Here is a 24,482-nt window from a genome sequence, read left to right as displayed (position 1 = left end):
AAAAAATCCACGGCCAGGTAGGCTATAAAAATTTGAGAAATTTCAACCCTAAGGGGGTTAAAAAGGGGATGAAAGTTTGTATGGGGTTCAAGATTTATTTTAAGCTAGCAACTTGAAACTTCGTAAAAAGGTATATTATTGATATACAAAAAAACTTATTTCAGCGTTTTCGAAAATTCATCCCCTAAGGAGGTGAAATAGAGGTTGAAAGTTTGTATGGAGATCAAATTGATAATGGAGTGTAGTTTTATTTAGCGGTACCTAATTGTAAAATATTTTATCTGGAATCTAGCGTATCCATCTGTCAACTGTACTTCAAGTTCCGCCTCCAGGGGAGAGGGAGAGAAATTAGGGGTGAATTAGCCGCTTACTGACACAGACCGAATTTCACGCGGGCAGAGCCGCGGGCACAGCTAGTAAATTTAATAAATGTCTCAATAGACCAATCGTTCAATGGTAGACCTTGGGTCTTCTTAAGACTAAAAATGTTCCACATATCTTAATTTCAAATGATGTTATAAAGCCCACATTCTATAAAAGAAAAAAAAGAAAGGAGAGAAGTATTTCATTTGCAAACACACATAAACAATTTAGTACTAATAATAAATTAACTGAGTGTGCCAGCGAAAAGGCACAAACTCAGCATTGTGCTAAAGCTCGGAATCGTTATCAACCAAGGTCTGAAACTCCTTACTTTCTTTCCAACATTAAAAACAAACTACCTTCCGCAAAACCGCACGGAGCTTTCGGAAAGGAAGTAATTACAATACGTGACAAGCGTGACCCCCTTATGGTTAATTTGTAAATGACCTATGCCACGAAACTGCATTGAAAAATCACCATTATTGCCGTTTCTGTAAGGACCACCAACTGTCATGTGGGAATTACAAATAGGGCGACATACATATTGTGTTAAGTAGTTAGAACTGCAATAAGACCTGCAGTACTTTACTGCTCTGAGTGCTGGGCCACGAACAAATGCCATTTAAACAAACTTCACACCACAGAGATGCGCATGCTGCGTTGGTCTGCTGGCGTCCCTCTGTTGGATAAGATTAGAAACCAGTACATCAGGGGCAGTTTCAAAGTAGCACCGATAACTGATAAACTTGTTGAGAAACGCCTACGGTGGTACGGGCATATTCAGAGACGACCTCCCGGACATATGATCAATGTAGCCTTAGCGATGCCTACGACGACGCGAGGACGCGGGAGACCACCAGCCACTTGGTTGACGACGGTGGAGAAAAGCCTGAGAGAGCAAGGAATAAAGGACGCACACCTGGCACTAAACCGTGCAGAATGGAAGAAGAGGACAGGGAGGGCCGACCCCAAGTAAATGGGATAAGGTCTGGGAAGAAGAAGAAGTTAGAACTGCAATTGTTTTGTTAATTTGTCGTCAATATTTAAAACAGGATATTTAAAAAAGAGGTTAAAAATGAATCGCCATTTCTGTGTTAGCTAGTTTGAAAGGCTATAAAAAAGGGATAGGTTCGGGTTCGGGTGGCCGAAATGGTCGAATCTACCTGATCCCAATTTTCATTTTAATTACGGCTCACCCGACCAACTGCATTTGGCTTTTGTTTACTTTCGGCACTTTCGTGTGTTGTGGCTTTTATGAGCTAACAATGCCGTGTATTGTTAATTTAATGGTTGGAGTAAGTAAGTACTTACTTGCAAAGCTCAAAGTAAGCTGGGTCAGATTTAGAAAGTACATATTTAAATGTTTTTTAAACATAATGGGCTCTTGCATATTGACCACCATCATTCTTCAAAAAAGTTTTTTTTTCAATATTTGGAAAAAAAACGGCAACTAAGTACAAGTTTTAGAATACTTACGTATTATTTGTTCACGCTGCATTTTATTATTCAAAACCTAGGGTCTACTCGGGTTCTACTTAAGCTGTAACATTTTCCTAAACACTATATTTTGCTTATTCACCATTATGTCCTTCTCAGTGAAATAAAAGGCATATTATCATCCCTTTCAAAACAGCGCATGGCATCTCTAAAGATAACCACCGTCCTCCCCTGGTCCCTTGGTACAAAACCTATTGTCTCAAAACAATGAGGTCTGTCTCGTGGTCAGATGGACATTTCATTCATACCCTTTGTTTAAGGCTTTTGCGATATTGCTGTTCATTGACAGGGATTGAAACAATGACTTGTTTTGTTGATTATTTTGTGTTCATTGACATAGATTTCGTTTTTATTTTACTATAGCTAGTAGAATCGTTTTGTTCCTTTAGGAAACGCACATGTATAAAGGCTGTAAAAATAAATTAACGATGCTATTTTACTATAACGATAATCCATGTTATGATAAATTTCTGATAGAAAGATTGAACAAAAAAAAGGAACACGGAAGAACTTAGAACACTGTAAGAGAGACGAAGGGGTGATTGCAATCTACACATAGGAAATAATCACAAATGGTGCATATGAAAGATAAAGGTCTTGGTAAGAACAAAATTATAATGAATATATGCTGGGTAGTATGTAACGAGAATGATACAGGAGGGAACAAGGCCACGATCAGAATAAGACAATAGCCTATAACTGTATTCAATGTTCTAAAGTTTCTAAACAATAAACAATATCGACTAGAAGCAGCGGCCGCATGCAAACAATCTTGGGAACTCAACCACTGTATACGAGAAGCTATGTATCAAACTGTTTCTAGTTGCACGCATAGAGACAAAATAGCTATTTTACATTTGATGAAATCATTGATTAGACTTATATTGACCGGGATTGTTTGATTACCGTGATTACCTTTTGTATTATTTGTGAGCTCCCGATATTTCGACGCAGTTACATGCATCATGTTCACGGGTGACTCGGGTGAAAAGGTAATCAATTCTGAGCTTTGTTCAATTTCTCTTTAAGACAAAGTTTACTGGTCTCATTACCCCATTAAGTTACAACGAAAATAATCAGCTAAATCAACACTCGATTATTATCAACGAGTAGAAAAGGGAATATAAATTTAGGAGTTTCCTGAATCTTTAACGCCGTTTTCTTCCAAATGGCAGTATTTATTAGCAGTAAAACGGTTACTGTAATCTTAAAAGCTCTCCGGCTGATACATCTTCATTGATTTATTTGCTACAAACAGTCATAAAAACGCTACTAAAGCAAGTATCAATTACTTAGGACTATTATTGTATTGATGATTTAATTTCCAGGTCAGCTTTAAAACACCAGCAACGTCCTTGAGACTGACAAATCTGGCTGGTTATTGTTAAACAATTTTAAGCTAATTTGGTTGTTCATTAACACTATGGTATATCCAATACGTATGAAGCAGACCATAAATGGCTTAAGGCCGTTCCATCGGTTTGCCGCTGTCTTTGTCACATTTCGCAAGAAAGAACGGGAAAGGACATACGCGCCAAGTGTCAATTTTGATCGAATTTTGTCGGTTTTTATTTATTTTAAAAACGTTACCTTACAATATCGAAATTCTAAAACTATGAAATTACTATTTATGTTAAGATTGTTTTTTTTCTTTTTTTGTTTATAGTATCACATAATAAATAACCAAGTAAAGTAGGATTAAAAGTCCGAGTTAGAGGTTACTTTGGGAATTAATTGTATCGAGCGAAGTGTCATAATTCGTGTATCGGAAGCTATGTAGTTAAAGATAATATAGTCAAGAACTACATATATTTTTTCCACGTCTACGAATATCAACGCCTCTTAGAAAAACATGATCATATAAGGAGATTTTTCGCCTTCTGGCTCAGGGAACCGCCTTAACAATTACAGTGATTATACTTTAGCCATAATTTACTATTTTGTCGGAGGGCTGCTGACCTGTAGCAAGTTCAACATTCGCTGCAAAAAACTTAAGGCAAACTTTCCTTTGGCTACCTGCTATAGCGATAAAAACCGTTATTGCAAACATCAAATCTAACATTAATTCTTAATGTTTTTAGCTGCGTAATATTATCAGCAATGTTGTATGAAGATCTGGGTAGGACAGTAAAATCGCCGCAGCAGTAAAATTACAGCTAATTACGCTGTAATGTTATACACCATAATGTGATAATCGCCGCGACCGAGCCGGCCCGTTCCCCGAACACAATCTCAGGCAATTAATGTGGAAAAAGTTATTTCGAATATGCGTTGGTAAAAGTTGGCGTGATTGTATCGGTTCTTACTCCAGTCGATAAAAGCTACAGTGCCCAAGAGAAATTAAAAAAGGAATTGTCAGAGAGTAGTATTTAGCGTATTTAATTGCTGGTGACTCCAAAAAATATTTGACAAATATTGAAGAAAGGTACAGCTCATGAGATATTTTGTGTATGCTGTTGTTGTTTTTTTTGTGTGGGTGTTATTGTACATGTTAATTTTTATGAGGGCATCTTGTTAGAAGGCGAGCAACCGTTTGCCAAAATTAAAATTGTAAGCTATTTTATTATTTAGAGTAGTATTTTATAGCCCTAGTAGTTAGTTCATCACCACCGTTAGTCCTATTCATTGTAGCTTTCATTTAGTTCCCAATAATGTTGGCCATGGGCGTGCTATGGCAAGTTGGCAACAGCAGTACTCTTCCTTACATATTTATTGAATTACACTTGTTCACTATTGTCTCGTGTTCATATGTCTACGAGAAAGATAAACAAATCAATTTAATTCGATGTGTTTTGTAAACATCACTCGCACCTTACCATCGTTCAAACTGTTAACTGACATTTCATAAACCTTTTTGTAAAGTCCATTGGGAGTTAGTTAAAAGTACTCTTGATACAAATTTCGCTTTCTGTTGCAGTCCTCCTTGTCTGGAGTATGCAAAGTTTTCGGGCAGTCAGAGCGGAGCGGTATTTTCGGCGATCGGTATTCGTTGGAATGAATTAGCGGATTTTCGCAATCGTAAATAACACCCCGGACTTAAAGTCTTCGAGGCCAAGTGGATTACAAAATGGAAATAAATTTCAGTCAGATCCATGTTGGGATTTAAAAGTTAAATTTAAAAGGAGGCAAGTATCAGTCATAATTTTAAAATCAGCATTTTTTGTCGTTTTTCTTTAATTTCTCTAGAAAAAACTAAAAACCTTTCTACAATGTTTGCTGTGAACAATGTTTTTACACTTTGCTAATGTTTTCATTCTACAGCTTTTCAAAAATAGGTTCTATAGGTTAGGAACTTATATTACTCGACTTGGCGATAGCACTACAATACCCTTTCGATATTTACAAGATAGGTTCACTTTTATTTTAGTGTTTTAGAAATGTTAGACATGTCAGATGAGATCAGGTGAGACAGAGTCAGTCGAAACGTACTTTGTACCGACTTGAACTTGTTTATATTCAGCAAGAAAGTTTGACTTTGAAGTTAATTTAATATACCTATGATGTCAATGGCATGTAAACATGTAAAGTTTTTGACTCGAATCCCACCATAACTTTTCTCTACAACCCTAATATCACCTGGTACCGGCCAAACCCACAAATCGCTTCCCAGCGTCCTTTGCTGACAGATACGAGTAGCCGCCATTTCTCTTCGACGATTGAACGGTGGTCCCACGTCCCACCGGTCCCGCTAATTGTAGCCAGGATGCTTGCAAGGTGAAAGGTTAGGAAAGATTATGGGCGCGTTATTGCCTTCAACGTTGTAAAGTTATAGTTTTATGTTCAACTTCCTAAAGTACATAATACGTCAGTGTTGTTATTTGTACGAGTAGGTCGTACAAATAACAACACTGACGTACTAGTTGAGCATAAACAATTACTACACACATATATTCAAATATGTATTTCGTATATTTCTCTCGTGTTGTAAACGTTTGAGTTCTTGAAACGAGTTGATATAATAAGTTTGACTGATTCTACGGTAAACGTTTTAGTAAGCACGAAATAACAAAGCAAACAATATAATGCATTTAATTTAAACTACAATTTAAATTCCATCAAAATTCTAGCCACAAACTAATAAAAGTAAGCTACAAGCTCGTTAAATTCTGCGTTCGGGAAGCGTTACAATATCGTGTTTATTTATTCAGCAATTTTAAAATATTTGAACAGATTTGCACCTTACATCTTTGTAATACGGCCAGAAATGTGTACTTATTTTTGACTTGCCTTGGCTTGGACGCATTAAACCGGATATTTACACGGCAGTAAAGGGTATTTCTACCGTCTTTGATCCCGGTTTACTGATATCTTTCCAGCAATTATATGTGGACGCACCGGTTTGGGCGCCGATTAGTGTTTGGTGATTGATACAGTTGGATTTATTTTTCCTAGTGTGTTATAGCGCTTAATGTTGGACTTAATCAGTTCACTATTTTGTAGAGCATATAATATTATTGACACTATGTCGGGTGGAACAGAATGAGGGACTTTTATGTAAACGGGGAATTGTTTAGGCTACGTACTTAATTTTTTACTAATTACGTTAATATTTCTAACCGTTTTTGAGATACGGTTGTTTAAACATTAGTGCAAAACTCTCTATGTTTTAACCCTAGCAAGTGGATCCTATGAATGAAATGACATGTGTCAATTTAAAATGTAAGACTATATAAAACTATATAAAGGAGCCAAATCTCTATGTATGAAAAGTGTCCATCAAAAAACAATAATTAGGCGGCGCCACCATACACCGAAATACTACCAAAAACAACCTACGTAATTTGGTCGGGTTATTTGTTGCCTTATATGGTTCATGTTATACTATATAATAATACTATATAATCATGTCCCAGAGCCTAACTAGCGCCACCGGAGAGATTAGGAACTATTATTTAAAGCTGAAAGCGGTCACGTTTGCAACAATTCTGCCATAAGAGATTGGCATCCTTTTTATACCATCCATAGTAAATAACTTTGTAGGGTTGTCACTGATATAAAAATATTTCATTTTAATGATTTCGTTTGACTTTTTAATCCAGCTTTAAGATTATAATAACTGACTTGTAGATCACTTAGCTGCTTAGATAACACTATCCTTTCAGCCCAGTCTCTAGAAAAGAAATGTTCCACCCTGTATACTTATTTAAGTAGATATAACATGTATTTTTACTATTTTTAGGATAGTCTATAATTAATAGCTAAGGCCCACTTGCACCATTCCACTAACCCGAGGTTAACCGGTTTAACCTGAAGTTACCATGGTTACCAGTACAATTTGACACAATTTGGGTTAACCCAGTTAACGATTTAACCGGTTAACCCCAGGTTAGTGGGCCTAAGATGAAATTTGATACGTTAAGTTAGCAAATCATATTAAATGTCAATTTTCCAGACATTTCCCACCAAATACATCGACCGTCCCTCAAATTTGATTCCGAATTCCGCGATATATCCTCATCCCAAATACTTTTACGAGCAACCCTTGTGCCCGGACCATCAAATCCTTGCCATTTTTTACCGACTTCCATCCAAATTCAAATAGGACAATGCGTTTAACGGAAAGGCTGGGTTTCCTCACGACTGATAAAGACTGGATTGGGTCTTGCGGAATTGGGTTGCAGAGATAAGTGGGTCATACTGCACAAAATAGATACCTATAGGTTAAAATTCGGTTTTATGTGCCCGGAAACTGTCTCGACAATAAAAAATACATTTGGATTTAATTGCGACAGCTACAGTGTTGCTTATGGAGAGTTAAGTCACCGTTCGGAAACATCAAAATTCATCAATTTCAACAAAGGACTAGGTACAACCACGCAAAAGGTCAATTCTCCGTGACCCGCCTTTCATTTATAAGGACAGGAGTCTTTTATTGAAAACCCATCTTAATACTGCATCGCCTTTGTCCTCAGTCAGGGCGCACTAGCGAGCGGGTTAGGCGCCGAGATCGCAAATATTTTATTATCTCCAATCGGGAGGCGCTTGGCATTCCAGTCCGCACTCCGCACCAGATATAAATTTCGGTCGTGCCGCGGACGGCCGAATAATATGGACAGTTGGTATTGGTAATTTAAAAGGCCTAAGTACACGCAATGTTGTATGAGCTACACGCCTTTTGAAATGAGCTGTAACTTGTCATTTCGGTTACAAGTCGCGTATCTGAAGTTTATTCGGCTTATATTCAACATAGTACAAACCGTAGAGCTTTATTGTCCATTTGTTTGATAAGTGTGATAAAATTCGATTAACCGTTTATAGATATTGCGTGAGAAAAGTCAATCTTTTATTCTTTGAAGACGCTCAGTTACGCAATAGGTAAACTGTTTAGTCAATATCACCATGGAATTAATTGGCAAATTCAAAACGACATTTTTTCTAAATGTATTTGTTTTGTAACTTAGTCTAGGACCTAGGTATACAATCGGTACCTATTTAATAATGATGTTTACATTTACAACTTCGCAAATGTCTTGACAGAGACAAAAACAATAGTAGGTATATTTCCAATTTACTGTTTAGGTAAGTGGGCAATTTTGTACGTCTTTATTTTTGATATATTTAATGTTAGTATTTCTAATATTGTCTTCGGTTACCGCGATAGTTACTCATGAAATAAAACTATGAAAACGGATTCTATCCCCCGTGTCACCCGTTGACCACGAACGCTGTAAAGGGTTCGATACGTCAGGATGTAGTATAAATTCAATATACGCGATATAATCCGTTTTCATAGTTTTATTTTATATTATTTCTACTTATTACATTTTTTTTTCCACCTATAAGAATCGAAAGACGTCGTGATTTTAGGTAGAAAATATATTTAACAAAATCTAAGCAATAAAATGTGTACTTTATATAAAATGATCGAATTTAAACTATCGTGAGACATATTAACTTGACTAACTTAGCGGTATATCGTGCGAGTGACTAAAAATGAGTGAGTGAAACTGGCTAAGTTAGTTAAGTTTATATAAAATGGCTCAAATACAGTACAACCATCTGCTTTCTACATCTCCGTTTAAAAATATATCGTCTCAGCGCGCAAACTCCTCTGTCATGTAGTCGTATGTTAATCGCGCGATTGATTTATTGCCTGTGTGCTGGATCGTGACAATGTTGTGCGTTGTGCCTTAAAAATTTAATGTCAACGACGTGACCTTGTTTCTGATGTTACAGTCAGTACTAAAATTCAAAAGTAACGAATCATACCTCGCGTCAAAAGTATATAACATTATCTAACAGCTTGATAAAACGAAATTAATAACTAATTTAAATCTAAAATAGGCCCTTGAGGCATTGTACCAAGGATGCTGGCGGCATTTCCTCGTTGTATCGCAATGCTTTTCGTTTACGTAGTATCTACCACTGTATATAATATATTTCGTTTTATGGATTTAAAACTCTTTATTTTCATACAAGATATGCAGAACTAAAATCCGATAATAATGAATGATGATGATAATGATGAGTTACTCTTTAGAATACTTAGGATACTTTTTGACGCGAACTGTAGAGATTTGTCTGTAGGCGGAAAAGTATTTCAGGGTGGTATTAGATAGTTACTTTTGGCGCATTGTTTCATCTGCTACTATTGGTGGTGACTGTCTGTACTAGTGAACCAAATTTATTATTGATGTCCTCGCTTGCTGCTTTGGGACGTCAAATAGTATCGTCATCGTCATTTGGAACTTCAATTAGGTTTATTAAGACTAATCGTCCTAAATTAATGTTACGTTATATTGTCTTCGGTTACCGCGATAGTTACTCATGAAATAAAACTATGAAAACGGATTATATCGCGTATATTGAATTTATAACACATCCCGACGTTTCGAACCCTTTACAACGTTCGTGGTCAACGGGTGACTTCTATACCATCCATATTTATGGGAAGTTGACATACGTTACATTTTAAATCGAATTCAAAAATGATGTTGGTTTTCAAAGGTTTTATTATTCATAATTTTAAAACTGAAATGGGGCTTTTTAGGGTTCCGTACCCAAAGGGTAAAAACGGGACCCTATTACTAAGACTCCGCTGTCCGTCTGTCCGTCCGTCTGTCTGTCTGTCACCGGGCTGTATCTCATGAACCGTGATAGCTAGACAGTTGAAATTTTCACAGATGATGTATTTCTGTTGCCGCTATAACAACAAATACTAAAAAGTAAGGAACCCTCGGTGCGCGAGTCCGACTCGCACTTGGCCGGTTTTTTTTTTAATAATTTAAATTTTTTTCGGGCTTTAAGACGAATTAAGGTATTGAAAGTAATATCAATCATCTATTTTATAAATCCTAATCCTAGGAATACCTATCACATAGGTAGAACTCTCGACAAGACTAACAGTTGTGACAGCAACTCAAAACTTTCAGTCGGCATCAACCTATCTATTCTGCATCCAACTATAATATATGCATTGTTCTCTCAGTTGGTTGTTCCGAAACATTCGCTCATATTCTATTTCCGTCTGCCTCCATTTCCCGTCGTTCACCCCTCTCCCCCCCCCCTCCAGCAGTAAACGCCGAAACAATAGCTCCTGTAGGACGTGGTTATTAGAAACTGGTGGATTTGCAGGCTAACGATCTATTCAGATGGATTTCATACTAGCGACATTGATTTGTTTAATGAGATTTTTTTACTTTATTTCTAATGGGACGAGAAGGGAGAACTTATGTGAATTTTGTTAAGAAATTATACACGAAAAAAATACCTTAACTCCCCAAACCTATTAGCGAGTATAAATTTAATAATATAAGTACATACCTATGTAAAATTGAAATCATCTAGGCAATTGTTTTTGTTGGAATCCCTGCCAAACTGGTTAAAAAGTTTTTTTTTTAGGGTTCCGTACCCAAAGGGTAAAAACGGGACCCTATTACTAAGACTCCGCTGTCCGTCTGTCCGTCTGTCTGTCTGTCACCAGACTGTATCTCACGAACCGTGATAGCTAGATAGTTGAAATTTTCACAGATGATGTATTTATGTTGTAGCTATAACAACAAATACTAAAAACAGAATAATATAAATATTTAAATGGGGCTCCCATACAATAAACGTGATTTTTTTGCTGTTTTTTCCGTAATGGTACGGGTTCCGTGCACCGAGCCCGACTCGCACTTGGCCGATTTTTTTATATTCGAAAAACTGTACGGAAGCTTAACTAATACCTAGATTAATAAAATAATACATTGAAAACAACCAGAATTAAATAAATCTACGAAGAAATACTGAAAAGTCAACTTTTTTATGGCATTCGTTTTGAAGCTTCACAATTAAAAACTTTTTCAAAGGGAAGTTGATGTAAATGGTAATAAAGACTTTATTGTTAAAATTTTGTAATTTGCATAATGAACACGAAAATAAATGTTGTTGTATTTAATGTTTTAATTACTCTTAAAAGCTAGCATTGGAATTACCTCTACCTACATGAAACAATTACTCCTTGAACTGATTACCTTGTGATACTATTTTTGACATAAACTGTAAAATAGTTAATAATAATAATAATAGTTCAAGTAAAATAACAATATTAAGGGGAGACAAATATCCGTGCTCATCACACAAATAAATGGTAGGGGTACCTACCGAGATTCGAACCCAGGACCTTCGGCTTCATAAGCAGGGTCACTACCCACTAGGCCAGATCGGTTGCCGTATTTAGGTCCTAACCTAACGGTTTATTTAAAATTTTAAGATCTTCTAAGTAAAGTAAAAAGTAAATTGTACACAAAGAATTAGGCAGAAACAAAATTAGCTGGTCTTAAAACTAAGGGACAATTTATGTACATTTATGAATTTACAATGACGGTTGTACCGGTTCCTACACTAGGCGTGGCCTGTCACGTAGGTAACCAATCCAGACACGAAATATCAGTGACATGATTTGTGCAAAATGCCAATAAGACACTATACTTAAATTTAAAGAAGTTACTAATAAGTAGGTAATAACAATAATACTAGTTACAAAGCTAAAGTAAGTATATATCTTATTAGTCTAGAAATGAGTGACAAAGACAGATATATAGATTTACTTGTGTTACACGGTTGTAAAGGGGCCCACTGACTATCAGTCCGCCGGACGATATCGGCCTGGCAGTTAAGGGGCCCACTAACTATCAGTCCGCCGGACGATATCGGCCTGTCAGTTAGAATAAAAATTTGACAGTTCCTAACAACTGACAGGCTGATATCGTCCGGCGGACTGATAGTCAGTGGGCTCCTTTAGAACAAAAATTTGACAGTTCCGAACAACTGACAGGCCGATATCGTCCGGCGGACTGATAGTCTGTGGGCCCCTTAACGGTTATTACGATTGTAACTGACGTATCTTTACGAGATTTACTGTATTTTGAAAGTTTGCTGTAGGGTTTCGTCTTTTAATTGTAGATTATTAATATGATTTTCTGTACATTGAAAGCTTGAACCCAGTAAATAGGCAAGGAAGTGAGATAAATTTTATTTTATTGTGTAGCTTTATCATTTCGCAAAATTCCGTCCAGAAAACAATATTTTCAAATATAATTTTAGGTTTAATTTTCTCTCTTACGGTAGATGTCGCTAGGGTCCCCTAGACCCATATAGTGGGAAGATTTGCTGACTATGGATGAGGTCTTGGTGGCTCAGTTGGCAGAGCGCTGGAGTATCGATCCAGAGGCCGTGAGTTCAAGTCTCACCCAAGGCAGTAATTTTTCCACTTTTAAATTTATTCTAAGCATAATAGCATCGATCGCAGACGTTTCTGCTTGTTAAAAATTAATTTTATTTCATTATTTTTACATAATATAGTTGTTTAACAATGCTAAGGAGCTAACAGCTAACAAAACATAAAATAACTTCTAACCACACGTATCTCCAGCTCCTTAATAATATCTCTCATTTCCATACATCTAAAACACGTCTCGATGCATACAACATAAGCTCCTGCATCCATAAATACCGCATGAAGTCATAACCTCTCGCATCTGATTTATGGTTAAACTTCAACCCACTTATAAGGCTATTTTCTTCGGGTTCAAAATGTAAGATGGAAGATTCGGGTTACGAGTTATTTATTGTATGAAATTATATTATAATCTTTGCTGTAAACTATTTGGGATTGATTTTTATGGTTTGTAACTGAAGGAAATGAATTTTGTATTATGAGTTACTATGTTTCGTTTGGAAATGTTGAAATTGGCAACGATTTTCTGCTCACTATTTAGTTATCTTCTTTACGTAATTTTTCATTATTATGTGTATAAATTAATAAGCAAAGTTCATTTATAGTACATTGTGCAACATGCGATTTATAGACTCTAGTTTGAAATATTATTACGTCCCGAGTTACACACAATGTTTTTCATCACACTTGCGATACAGAAATGAAGTTTATAGACAAAAAACTGTTAATTATATTACAAGACTGACAGAGGTTGACTGGAAGAGATCCCTTATAGGGATAAGTCCGCCTTTGTACTTTGTATGTATTTTTGTTCTTTTATTGTGTTTGTTATCTGTCTTATGTACAATAAAGTGTTTACATACATACATACAAGAAACTTCATAACTCTCTAGGGAAAACGCTTTTTCTATAGTTTCCGCTAAGCCTGCGTTCAATTCCACATTTACTGAGCGAGTGTGATAAAAAAATTATTGGTAACACAGTATTAATATAATTTATATGACCGTGTGAGTCAAGCAACGTTTTTTTTATAGATAATAATTTACTATTATAATGGTCCATCATAAATAAAAGCGGTTATTTCAACTCAGTTAAAATATTTTGAAGCGTCCGATTTATGACGCTGCAAATATTTTTATATGATGAGGAAATTAAATTAGAAGTTTAGTTCGTAGCACATTAGATCTATTAGCTATTTATAAAGCTCAAAAATGTAAGAACATTTGTATGTAGGATCACTTCCGTATGCTGAATGTCTGTCTATCAGACTCATATGATTTTATATTAACCTCGGTCTAATGCTTCATTTCGTTTATAAAAATTGTAACAATATGAATATACAGAAAGCTCTGTTTTCATACAACTGGTCGCTGGATTTGCATGTATATTCCGGCCGCGGCGCGCCGGTAATTCAATCGCGTGCGTGTCGATTGATAACTTCGAGCTGAATTCAAACTTTAAAATGATTTAATACCGATTTGATATTACTCACTGTGTTTCTCGCTCATACTTTTACATTGGTTCGTACGAGTGAGGTAAATTGCGAGTAGTATCAATTTAAGATCAGATTTTTAGGGTTCAAATGCAGCTCCGGATTGTAAGACAGACATTTGAGGATAACGGGTTTTGCTCACGGTTGATTTCATGTGGGGTGAGGTTGTGTTACTAAGCTTGCGGAGGACGATCTCAGTCCATAGGGGACCGGAATCAAAATAATAACAATTTGCGGTCTTATCACGTCGCGGTGGACATTATTTACCACTGATTCGTACAGCGCCATGCATCCAGAAGTTGTCATTCATTTCATATTTTTCTTGGATCTTATAAAAACTTACACAAAAATATACTAACTAGTCTCTCTAGTTTCTGCCGTGTTTTCCAAGATCATTAATCATCATCATCATAAAGTCTACTTTGTAGCAGTGCGTAGCTGTAGGCTACCAGGAAATCATGACATAAAACAGATGGCCAACGGAGACGATAGCCTCTTTACGACTCGATTGTGGCTCCGTCTGCGTCTGTTTCATTGTTTAGAGGTTCTCTGTATGTTTATGCTTCAGAGGTTTCGATCGTAAATACCGAAAACGTGTGCTGGGTGCTGGGTGCATACTAAACTTGAACCTTTACGCGGAGCATGTCACATTCTTAGGAGGTCAGTTTCGAGTTAGGACACGTTCTGAGTTTGTCACTTTCGGAGGACGTCACTTTCTGAGTTCGTCAATTTCTGAGTACGTCAGTTTTTTAGCATAGTAAGATTTAAGCGTACCTATACCGGCATGAACAATGGATACCAGCAATTTTATTAGCTGTACTGCATACGGCCGCTTTTATGTATGACATACAGCTAGTTTGTTTTTTTTTTGCGGCCATTGAAGGGTAATACGAATCTATATTTATTTATTTACTTATTTATAACGGGAAACTGTCTTACAGTACAGCTACTATGATTGCTGGTATCCATTGTTCATGCCGGTATAGGTACGCTTAAATCTTACTATGAAGAAAGTGACGAACTCGGAAAGTTACGTCCTCCGAAAGTGGCGTTCTCAGAAAGTGACGTACTCAGAAAGTGACAAATTTGGAAAGTGTCCTAACTCGAAACTGACCTCCTTAGAATGAGACATGCTCCGCCTAAAGGAATTTGAACATGATTAAGACGTTAGTGGACGATCGATTTTTCATACAAACGTTGTCCCCATTTTCCTCCCTGAATATGAATTTAATAGAAAATATTTTTGCAAACTTTATTGACTTTTCCTTCCCTTTTTCCCTTCCCTTCGTTTGACTTTTTTCGATTTATTGATTATAAGAGTTACGATTGAAAAACAAATTCGTTTTTTTTTTAAAGCTTCTTAGCTACTCTTATATACATATGTTTATAGGCAGAGTTGGGCGTTATCTAGATAATTTCTTATCTAGATAATTATTTCAAATAAAATCATTTTAATTAAATTTATTCGAAGATAAATTCAATCACTAATAGTGCGTTGACAACTTTTTTATTTAGATAAATTATCTACATGAAGATAACTGGGTTCGTTTGTTATTGAAGTAAGCTTATAATAATAAAACAGAAACCGTCACACTAACACTGTACTACTGACATTCATCTTTTATTTAAAATCCCAACTAATTTATCTAGATAAAAATAAAACTGATCTAGATAAATTCAAAATAACAAATGACGGATTATTTAGTTATTTTAAATAAAAGATGATTTAGTTATCTTCCCGGTTATTCGTAAATAAATAATTTTTGCCCAACTCTGGTTATAGGTAATAATTATATTTTGATTTTATAATAATATAGTTTGATTTATAACAGCTATGGTTCATAATCATCAAGTTGTGTAAAAATATTCTTTATAATATCTCTTTACCGATATATCATAATGTAAAAAAAACCGACAATCACAATATAAATTCCTAAGAATTTACCATGTGTAATTTTAAGTGCAATTGTATATTGTGAGATAAATAAATCATATCATATCATATTATATGCCCGTAACTAGTCTTCGGTCTGGACTCCTTGAGGTGTCAGGCTCACTCTCCTACTAATTTTAATGCGTAGGAGCGAGTTCTATATATTCAGTGGGTGAGAAACGACCCAATGGGCATATAATTATGGGTTAAATAATTGTGAAGAAATTCGTAGGAAGTTTAACCCACTAATCCCCTTCTAAATCCCGCTTATAAAACGAACACGTCTAATAAATTATGAAATGCATTCTATACCGTTACCAAATGACATCTCGTCAACACTAATCTTAAATGGTAATCAGAGATTGTTGAATCGTAACAAAGTTAATGAAGTCATCTGTAAAGCTCACAAAGTCTGTCTGATTAGAACATTTAGAACAATGTGTATAATGTGTATGGTAATGAAATGAGCTGGCAGTTGGCAGATTGGTTGTTTATACGGTACGATTACGAGACGATTCTTTTGGTTTTGTTTACGTTTGTTTAACCCATTTTTAGTGTTCCGTGCAAAACTTTGTTTTGACAAACGGAACACTTATGGGATCACTTCGGTCTTGCAAATCAGTTAAATGCGTTTTTCTCAGAGACCGTTTGACATAGATACCTAAAATTTGAAACAGTTATTATGTTATTTGCTCAACTTTTAACAGTGTCTTAATTATTATTATTATCACTACTAGACTACTCGTTACAGTGTTTACTAATAATGTGTATTTCAAATAAATTTAATTGAGTGTGATAAGTAAAATTATTAGGTAGGTACACTTATGCCGTACATAATATTATAAGAACTAAGTGAGCTAAACTAAAACCTGTTTAGTATTTTTTAAAGCAAGATATAAGAGAAAGTTAGTAAACATAATTATGCACTTAAAGCAGGTACGTTGCCAACTTACTAACTGAATTAATAATTTAGTACGTTGTCGTAGTGTTTCTGATGCTCGATTGTATTTTTTGCATATAACTATGACCTAAGTACCTACTTTGAAACTTTCTTCGTGACGCATCGTGGTCGTTACCTGTAAAACTGTAACTAACTAATATGCACTGTGCTAAATGGAAATAATGTTGAGGATAATTAAGTAGGTACGGATGCGACCCGCGCGGGAGCGATGATCGAAGAATAGGAATACTGCGGGGAAATCATAAATATATCTACATCTTTACTGTAATGTGAATAAGTAATGGAATTTCAATGTAAAACTGTCGCAAATACTTACACTGAACTTGTGTGCGTGTTCGTTTTGACGGGGACAATGTTTTGGCTGACTGTACAGTCGCCATAAGATATATCGGAGCGGCCAAGGTGCTCACAAATATCTGAACACGCCTCTATTATCAAGGCGTTACAGTGCGTGTTCAGATATTGTGAACACCTTGGCCGCTCCGATATATCTGACGGCGACTGTACCGCTTACAGTTAATATAACAAATAGATAGTGGCATCCAAATTGGAACAATATAAATCGTAACACACTTTTTTTAGGCTCGGCCATTAAAAAAAACGTAAACTGAATCCACAAAGAAAACAATTTCATTTTTAACCTGCTCACAAAATTTCACGAGAATCGGTTGAGAAATGCGACCTGTAGGATGAGAATATACGGACATGCGAAAGCATTTTGCCCATGCTGAAACGGAGACCTTCGCTAACGCTTCGGTCAGTTATAGAAGTGTTCCGATATAGTGTTCCGTAACTAAATATATGTGCCATTTTCAACCAAAAGGGTACATATTGTCGCTTGTCAGTAAGGCGCTATTACCATATAGCTTCAATTAGAAATCAACCTTATCAACAAGCGACAATGTGGTACCTTTTGGTTGAAAACGTCACATATACTTGATGCTGACTGAACGAATCAAACCTTTAAACGAGCTATTCTAGCAATATATATCGGGGACCTCGGAAACGGTTCTAACGATTTCGATGAAATTTGCTATTGGGGGTATTTAGGGGGGAAAAATCGATCTAGATAGGTCCTATCTCTGGGACAACGCGCATTTTTGAGTTTTTATGTTTTCCGAGCAAAGGTCGGTCTCCCAGGTACTATGAATAAAGTTCGTACATAAGTTCAATTTTTTTTTGCTTATGGTCTTAAAACCACGGTCTGTTTTAGTATTTTAATATAATACTTATTAAAATAATAATTACTAGTAAAACTAGACTGCTACTGTCGAGACCAAGAAGTAAAACAGAAAAAAAAACACGATAAAAAACTAGGTTTCAACGAACTAAGTGCATCACTCACGGAAACACTAAAAGGTTCAATCACCTACTAGTCCTTAAACCCATCTAATGAGGTTTATTTTATCCCATTCTCTCTCTCATACTGAATCTATCTAAGTTTGTAGAGGAAAAGTGGCATCATCAAGCATGTTATTACAATTATTTATACCATAAATAAACGTGTACTTAGCTTGGGTAAGGAACCAGTCGGGAACGAGTTACTGCAATACGCGTAGGGTTGCCATGCGTCAGGATTTCCCCTAATAGGTATGTCAGGATTTTTGGTCCTTTGTCAGAATAGCTATTAGAAGCTACGAGTAGCTAAGGTTGGAATTGGGCAGGGGAAAGAAAAGTCTATGCTGTATAGACCGCGGGCCAGGAACAGATTTCCATGACCAAACGCCTCCCGGGCGAAAACTCGTATAGTGGTTAACGGCTATGTATAATGAACCCTCGTGAACGTCAACTGCCGCTTCGTTAGTGGGTTGAGGAATGGCAGCAAATAGTCTATAAAAATTTTTGTCATCGCCTCCTGCTTGATATTTTGTCAGATGATAGTTCAGATGCTATTAAACAAAATCGTCACGTCAGCCGATTGTATCGCTGTGGAAAGACCGTCAGCTGGTCACATGAACATGTAAGAAAGAGAATTCTTTTTAGTCATCGGCGTCATCGCCTTCCGTTTGATACTTTGTCAGATGATAGTTTAGATGCTATTGTTAATAAAACAAATCGTCAGCCGGTTGTATCGCGGTGAAAAGACCGTGTTACGCGTTTCAGTGGCTGCCATTTCTCAACCCACCAACGGAGCGGCAGCTGACGTTCAAGAGGGTTCATCATACATAGCCGTTAACCGCTATACGAGTTTTCGCCCGGGAGGCGATGACTGACGAAATTTGCGCCTGGCTCGCGGTCCAGTAGCTGTAACTAATATTTGTAAACCAGAGAAAGCACGGATGGAACAACCTGCCACTCGGACGAATTCTTAGAGGAATTGGGAGGTTCTTGGAGAAATGATCGTTTAACAAATGTCAGGATTTTCAGGTCCAGACTGTAGTCGATTTTTTCTTCTTATGGTAACCCTAGGGTTACGCGTGGTAATGTAATCATTTAAACGCCACTTATAACTCAAGACGTGGAGTATTTTTGTAATAATTAGTTCTATTTTTGTTATGTCTATGAGTGGTGATAGAATAATGTTTATTTTTCTACTTAAGAAGGGTGTATGGACAGCATTTAAGTGGGCAGGTCAGAGCTAAGTTCTAAACTTTTATTTTTATTAAATGTATAACGATGAGGCCTCAGAGAGGTCTGCCTATCTGTGTTTGCGGAGTGTATCTGACATCTTAATCATTCAGATATCGTGTATTTCGCTTTCTGATGTCAGTATACGTTCGAATTGGCCTATTAGATATCTAAACAAAAGTACATCATTGCCTTGTCAATCTAAGCCTACCCTGTTTTATAACATTTAAAACTTTCGCGTTTTGAACACACATTAAATCACATTTACAATCGGGTCTATCGCGAATTTATTTTGTTACCTTTACCAAAGATAGATATAACTCCGTAATAGATGGATACAGTCTAAGGAAAAAACATGCCTCGAAAATCAAGAAAATTTGATTCTCGTTCAGAGGGCGCTACTAGTTTTGGCCTACAGTCGTATAGATGGCGTTGACGGTTTCGTTTGTTATTTAACAATTTTAACGCATATCAGTGAAAGAACATGGGTCAAAATCATAAAAATAATTAATGCAAATAAAAAAAATCATTTATATTTTATTTATAGATATATTTAAATACATTCTATCGTATTTTTATAAATCTTTATTGTGAATTTACTGGGGTTACAAAGTTTACTATGACAGTACCGCTCTAGTATAAGTTACTCTATGCCTTTACCTTGTTTTGATTGTCATTAAACATGTTCCTCACGCAAGCACCATCTCTCGGCCATTAGTCAAGATTGCGATTAGCTCACGTGCGCGGGTTAGGACCTTCAAGAAAGGGTTGTAAATTGTAATCAGCATTGATCCCGTCGGAACGTGTACTGATCACTGAAAGCCTTTAGAATGAGAAATACTTGAATGTGGCTGCATATTGACGAAAAGTCAGTTCAAGAGATCCCTTTCCTTTTCTGTGACATTAACGCCTTCTGCCAGAATTATCTATAGTTCGTTTTTTTTAGCATTAGAAAGAAGCTAATAATCTTGATGTGTATTTTTATTAAAAATCACTTTTGAAAAATAAGTCACAGCAATTATGTTACAATTATAAATCATATATCATATAGTAAAATCATATATTACGAACTTTTATATTATTTTGCTTTCATAAGTAATATAAAGTATTTTTTTAAAGCGTTTTACAATATTTTTCAATAAAAAGACACGCCAAGATTGTTCACCTTTTTTCTAATGCAAAAGAAAACGAACTAGTACTTAACCATTTATAGAAATTTACTCTGGGGGCAGCAGGTGAAGGTTTTAAAACTTATTTAGTTTTGATATGATCGTAACCGTAAATCTTAGTGATACATAGGAGATGGTTGCCCATATTATCTTTTTTCAAAATAGATTTAGATTTTTTGTTTTCTTTGGATATGGCCCTTTAAAAATAGATAGCTAAAAATGGATGATAAAATAACCTAGTAAAATCTAAAACTATTTTTTATTCACCAGAACCTTTTCAAGGGTACATATTTCGGTTTACACAACCATATGATAATATTAATATGTAACATTTTGCATAAAAGAAACACATACATTATTCTCTGTTGTCCAACAAAATTATGTATCGTACCAGTCTTATTTCAAGATTTGCGTCCCAAATACGCCATACACAATCCTGTCACAACAAATCGTTGCACTTTCTACCACACGTGGGCGGGCATATCACCACTTACCAGTTACCGCTAACAAATTCTCACTTTCAACTTTAAACGCATATATTTAAAGTTCAAATTACAAATGCTAGCTGCAAACGATTTGGTGACTACGCTTCCTTTACTGGAATAAGCCTACGTCAACGCATAAGTATTAGCTTTTTTGGATGGCAACTTTTTTACGGCATTTCTGCGTCTAAACGTAAATTGTAGCTATCAAGATAAGGTTCAAAATTGAATGAATTGATTGTAAAGGTGTGTGGTAAAATTGGATTCCTTAATAGAGGAGCAATGTTTATAGAGCTATAGTTTGTCTTAGCTTTTGTAACACATTCCGTTGAAAAATGTAGTTGTTTGACTTCATGCTAGCAGTTGTTGGTAATAAATTTGTGTAGAAAAATACAGTTCGTGAGCGGCATTCGTAAGCGATTGTAAATAGACTTGTAGGTGTAAAGGTGTATTGGGTTTTAGTGTTTTGTCGTGACTGTAGTAGGTAAATTGTGTTAACGTGTGACACGTGGATTTTAGTTTCTTTCGAAACACTTTAGTTTTTTCGAAAAGGAATTTTTATCATAAATTTTGTTTTGGCGTGGATTTATGTCGTTTCTTTTTTCGGTGGAAGTGAAACATGAAAGCTTAAAAGAAGAGTTTTTAGTAAAGAACTTTATTACAGTCGGTATATATACATTTACATTGTTAAATATATTTTACGCGCCTGAATACGAAGATACGAGTATTTTTTATGATTTTGGAGGTAAACGAGGAGACGAATCGCCTGCTGGTTTTTTTTTTATACTACGTCGGTGACAAACAAGCATACGGCCCGCCTGATGTTAAGCAGTCTCCGTAGCCTATGTACGCCTGCAACTCCAGAGGAGTCGCAAGTGCGTTTGCTAGCCTTTAATTTATTTTATTCTGTTTTTAGTATTTGTTGTTATAGCAGCAACAGAAATACATCTGTAAAAATTTCAAGTGTCTAGCTATCACGGTTCATGAGATACAGCCTGGTGACAGACAGACAGACGGACAGCGGAGTCTTAGTAATAGGGTCCCGTTTTTACCCTTTGGGTACGGAACCCTAAAAATCAACTGTCTACCTATCACGGTTCAAGAGATACAGCCTGGTGACAGAGAGACGAACAGGCAGACGGACAGCGGAATCTAGTAATAGGATCCCGTTTTTACCCTTTGGGTATGGAACCCTAAAAATTACAATACGAAACGAAAGCAACTATTATCAGCAATATGTATACTATAATAATCCCTACAAAATGTACCCGTAGTTATATTTTGTGAGTTAAGTATTGTGTTTTGAATAAAACCGCGTAATTGCCGCATAGCATAATGCACTGGAGGGGTGTAAAATATAGGAGTCCGTTAAACAGGATGTAGCTTGGGACTAAGCGGTTACGAAAGCGATTTAAGGCTGCTTTTCCACTGAGGCAGACAGCACTGGATTACAACCAATGTGCTATTGCTTCATTCCATCTCCTCTCATGTGCGCCCCAGAGGAAAGGCAGCCTAAAGCCCGGTTCACATTTGTCTGTCGTGTTAATTGTGTTGTGTCGTGACGCATTGTCTGATGCACACTGCGTCACGACACAACACAACACGACACGTCAGACAAATGTAAACCGGGCTTAACAGTCATTTATTATATAACGATAGAAGAATTTTAATTAAAATGTTACCGAGGTTACAGACTAAATTCAAAGCATTTGTTAAGCAAAAAAGCGAGCATACTATTATTATGTCATGGATAGAGATGTTTGCATATGAAATCTAAGTAACTATCTAATCTACTTTGTTACTTCATGAAGCCTATAGTAATTTGTATTGTAGGTATTTTTTAATTTAATGCTTGTTAATTATAATATGTAGGTAATGTTTTGAAGAGATATATCCCGCCGAGTTTCTTGCCGGTTCCATATTGGGACACCTTTCTCCAATTTAGGAGAATTTGAATTTAATTTAAATATTCTAGGGCAGAGAGGTTTAGAGCCGGCGTAGCTTCCTTTGACGTTTATAATCGCATTGTAATAATTATGCCTAATTGAATTGTAAAATATCTTTATCTTTATTGAAAATCATTCAAGTAAAATCTCCTGTGTCCTTCCGCCCTCGGTTTGGCTCCATCGCATTGCATTAAGGCAGCACTCAAACACGCTGTTCCGAAACTACTCGATGCGACTTGAATCGCTGCGTTGAGTGCGTTTACCATTTAGCAGCATTTTAATGCTCAACTTGTAATTGTTCTGTCAAGCGGTCGTTAGTTTGAAAAACAGCGAAAAATGTAGGTAACTAAATAAAATGTATGACGTGATGAAAATCATCAATCACCCGTTTATTTACAGCCCACTGCTGAAAACAGCAGGGAATACTAATAGGGTGTAAACAACAACAACAACAACACACAACAACAACAAACAACAACAACAACAACAACAACAACAAGTAAACAACACACAAACAAACAACAACAACACAAACAGTAACAAGTAAAGCATCTAAAAGTGAAGTTCGTATGTCAACTGGAGCAGCAATACTGTTGTGATTTCGTTGTTGCCGCCTCTGTTTCCGTCAATTTCCTTGATAATATGAGTTAAATTTGCCGCCGCATTGCTGCCGCCATTATAACGTACATCCCGTAAATTCCCGTCACTCATTTTATCAAGAAAATTGACAGATACAGCAGCGGCAACAACGACGCCGCAACAGTAATGTAGCTGCAGTTGACATCCAAATAAGCTACCTATATATCTAAAATTGTTGATTTATTACTAGTTTGCTATGATATAATGTTTATCCGCTTGTCTGCAGGCAGAAGAACTGAATTCGCTGGTGGGAGATGCGTTCCGAATGGCGTTCGCGTCGCAGCTCCAGCCCTCCGCGCCGCTTTGGGTAAGATAACATAAGATAATATAAGATATCATAAGATAATATACAGAAAAACTGAACTCGCTGGTGGAAGATGCGTGCTGAATGGCGTTCACGTCGCAGCTCCAGCTCTCCGCGCCTCTATGGGTAAGATAATATAAGATATCACAAGATAAAAAAACAGAAGAATTGAACTTGCTGGTAGGAGATGCGTTCCGAATGTTCGCGTCGCAGCTCCAGCCCTCCGCGCCGCTTTGGGTAAGATAACATAAGATAATATAAGATATCATAAGATAATATACAGAAAAACTGAACTCGCTGGTGGAAGATGCGTGCCGAATGGCGTTCGCGTCGCAGCTTTAGCCCTCCGCGCCGCTTGGGTAAGATAACATAAGATAATATAAGATAACAAACAGAAGAACTGAACTCGCTGGTGGGAGATGCGTTCCGAATGGCGTTCGCGTCGCAGCTCCAGCCCTCCGCGCCGCT

General features: G+C 36.4%; 1 protein-coding gene across 2 annotated transcripts in view; it reads left to right on the top strand.

The window, feature by feature from the left end:
- The window catches only part of LOC134743756 (EGFR adapter protein-like), a 146,917-nt gene that overhangs the window by 85,378 nt on the left and 37,057 nt on the right, over positions 1-24,482 (top strand). For both annotated transcript variants that reach the window (XM_063677400.1, XM_063677399.1), the window contains exon 5: positions 23,937-24,017. In XM_063677400.1, coding sequence (XP_063533470.1) covers positions 23,937-24,017 — 81 coding nt within the window. The remainder of the gene's footprint in view (positions 1-23,936; positions 24,018-24,482) is intronic.

Source organism: Cydia strobilella, chromosome 8, assembly GCF_947568885.1.
Source record: "Cydia strobilella chromosome 8, ilCydStro3.1, whole genome shotgun sequence".
Classification (NCBI taxonomy): Eukaryota; Metazoa; Arthropoda; class Insecta; order Lepidoptera; family Tortricidae; genus Cydia; species Cydia strobilella.
This window is presented reverse-complemented; position numbering and strand designations above follow the sequence as displayed.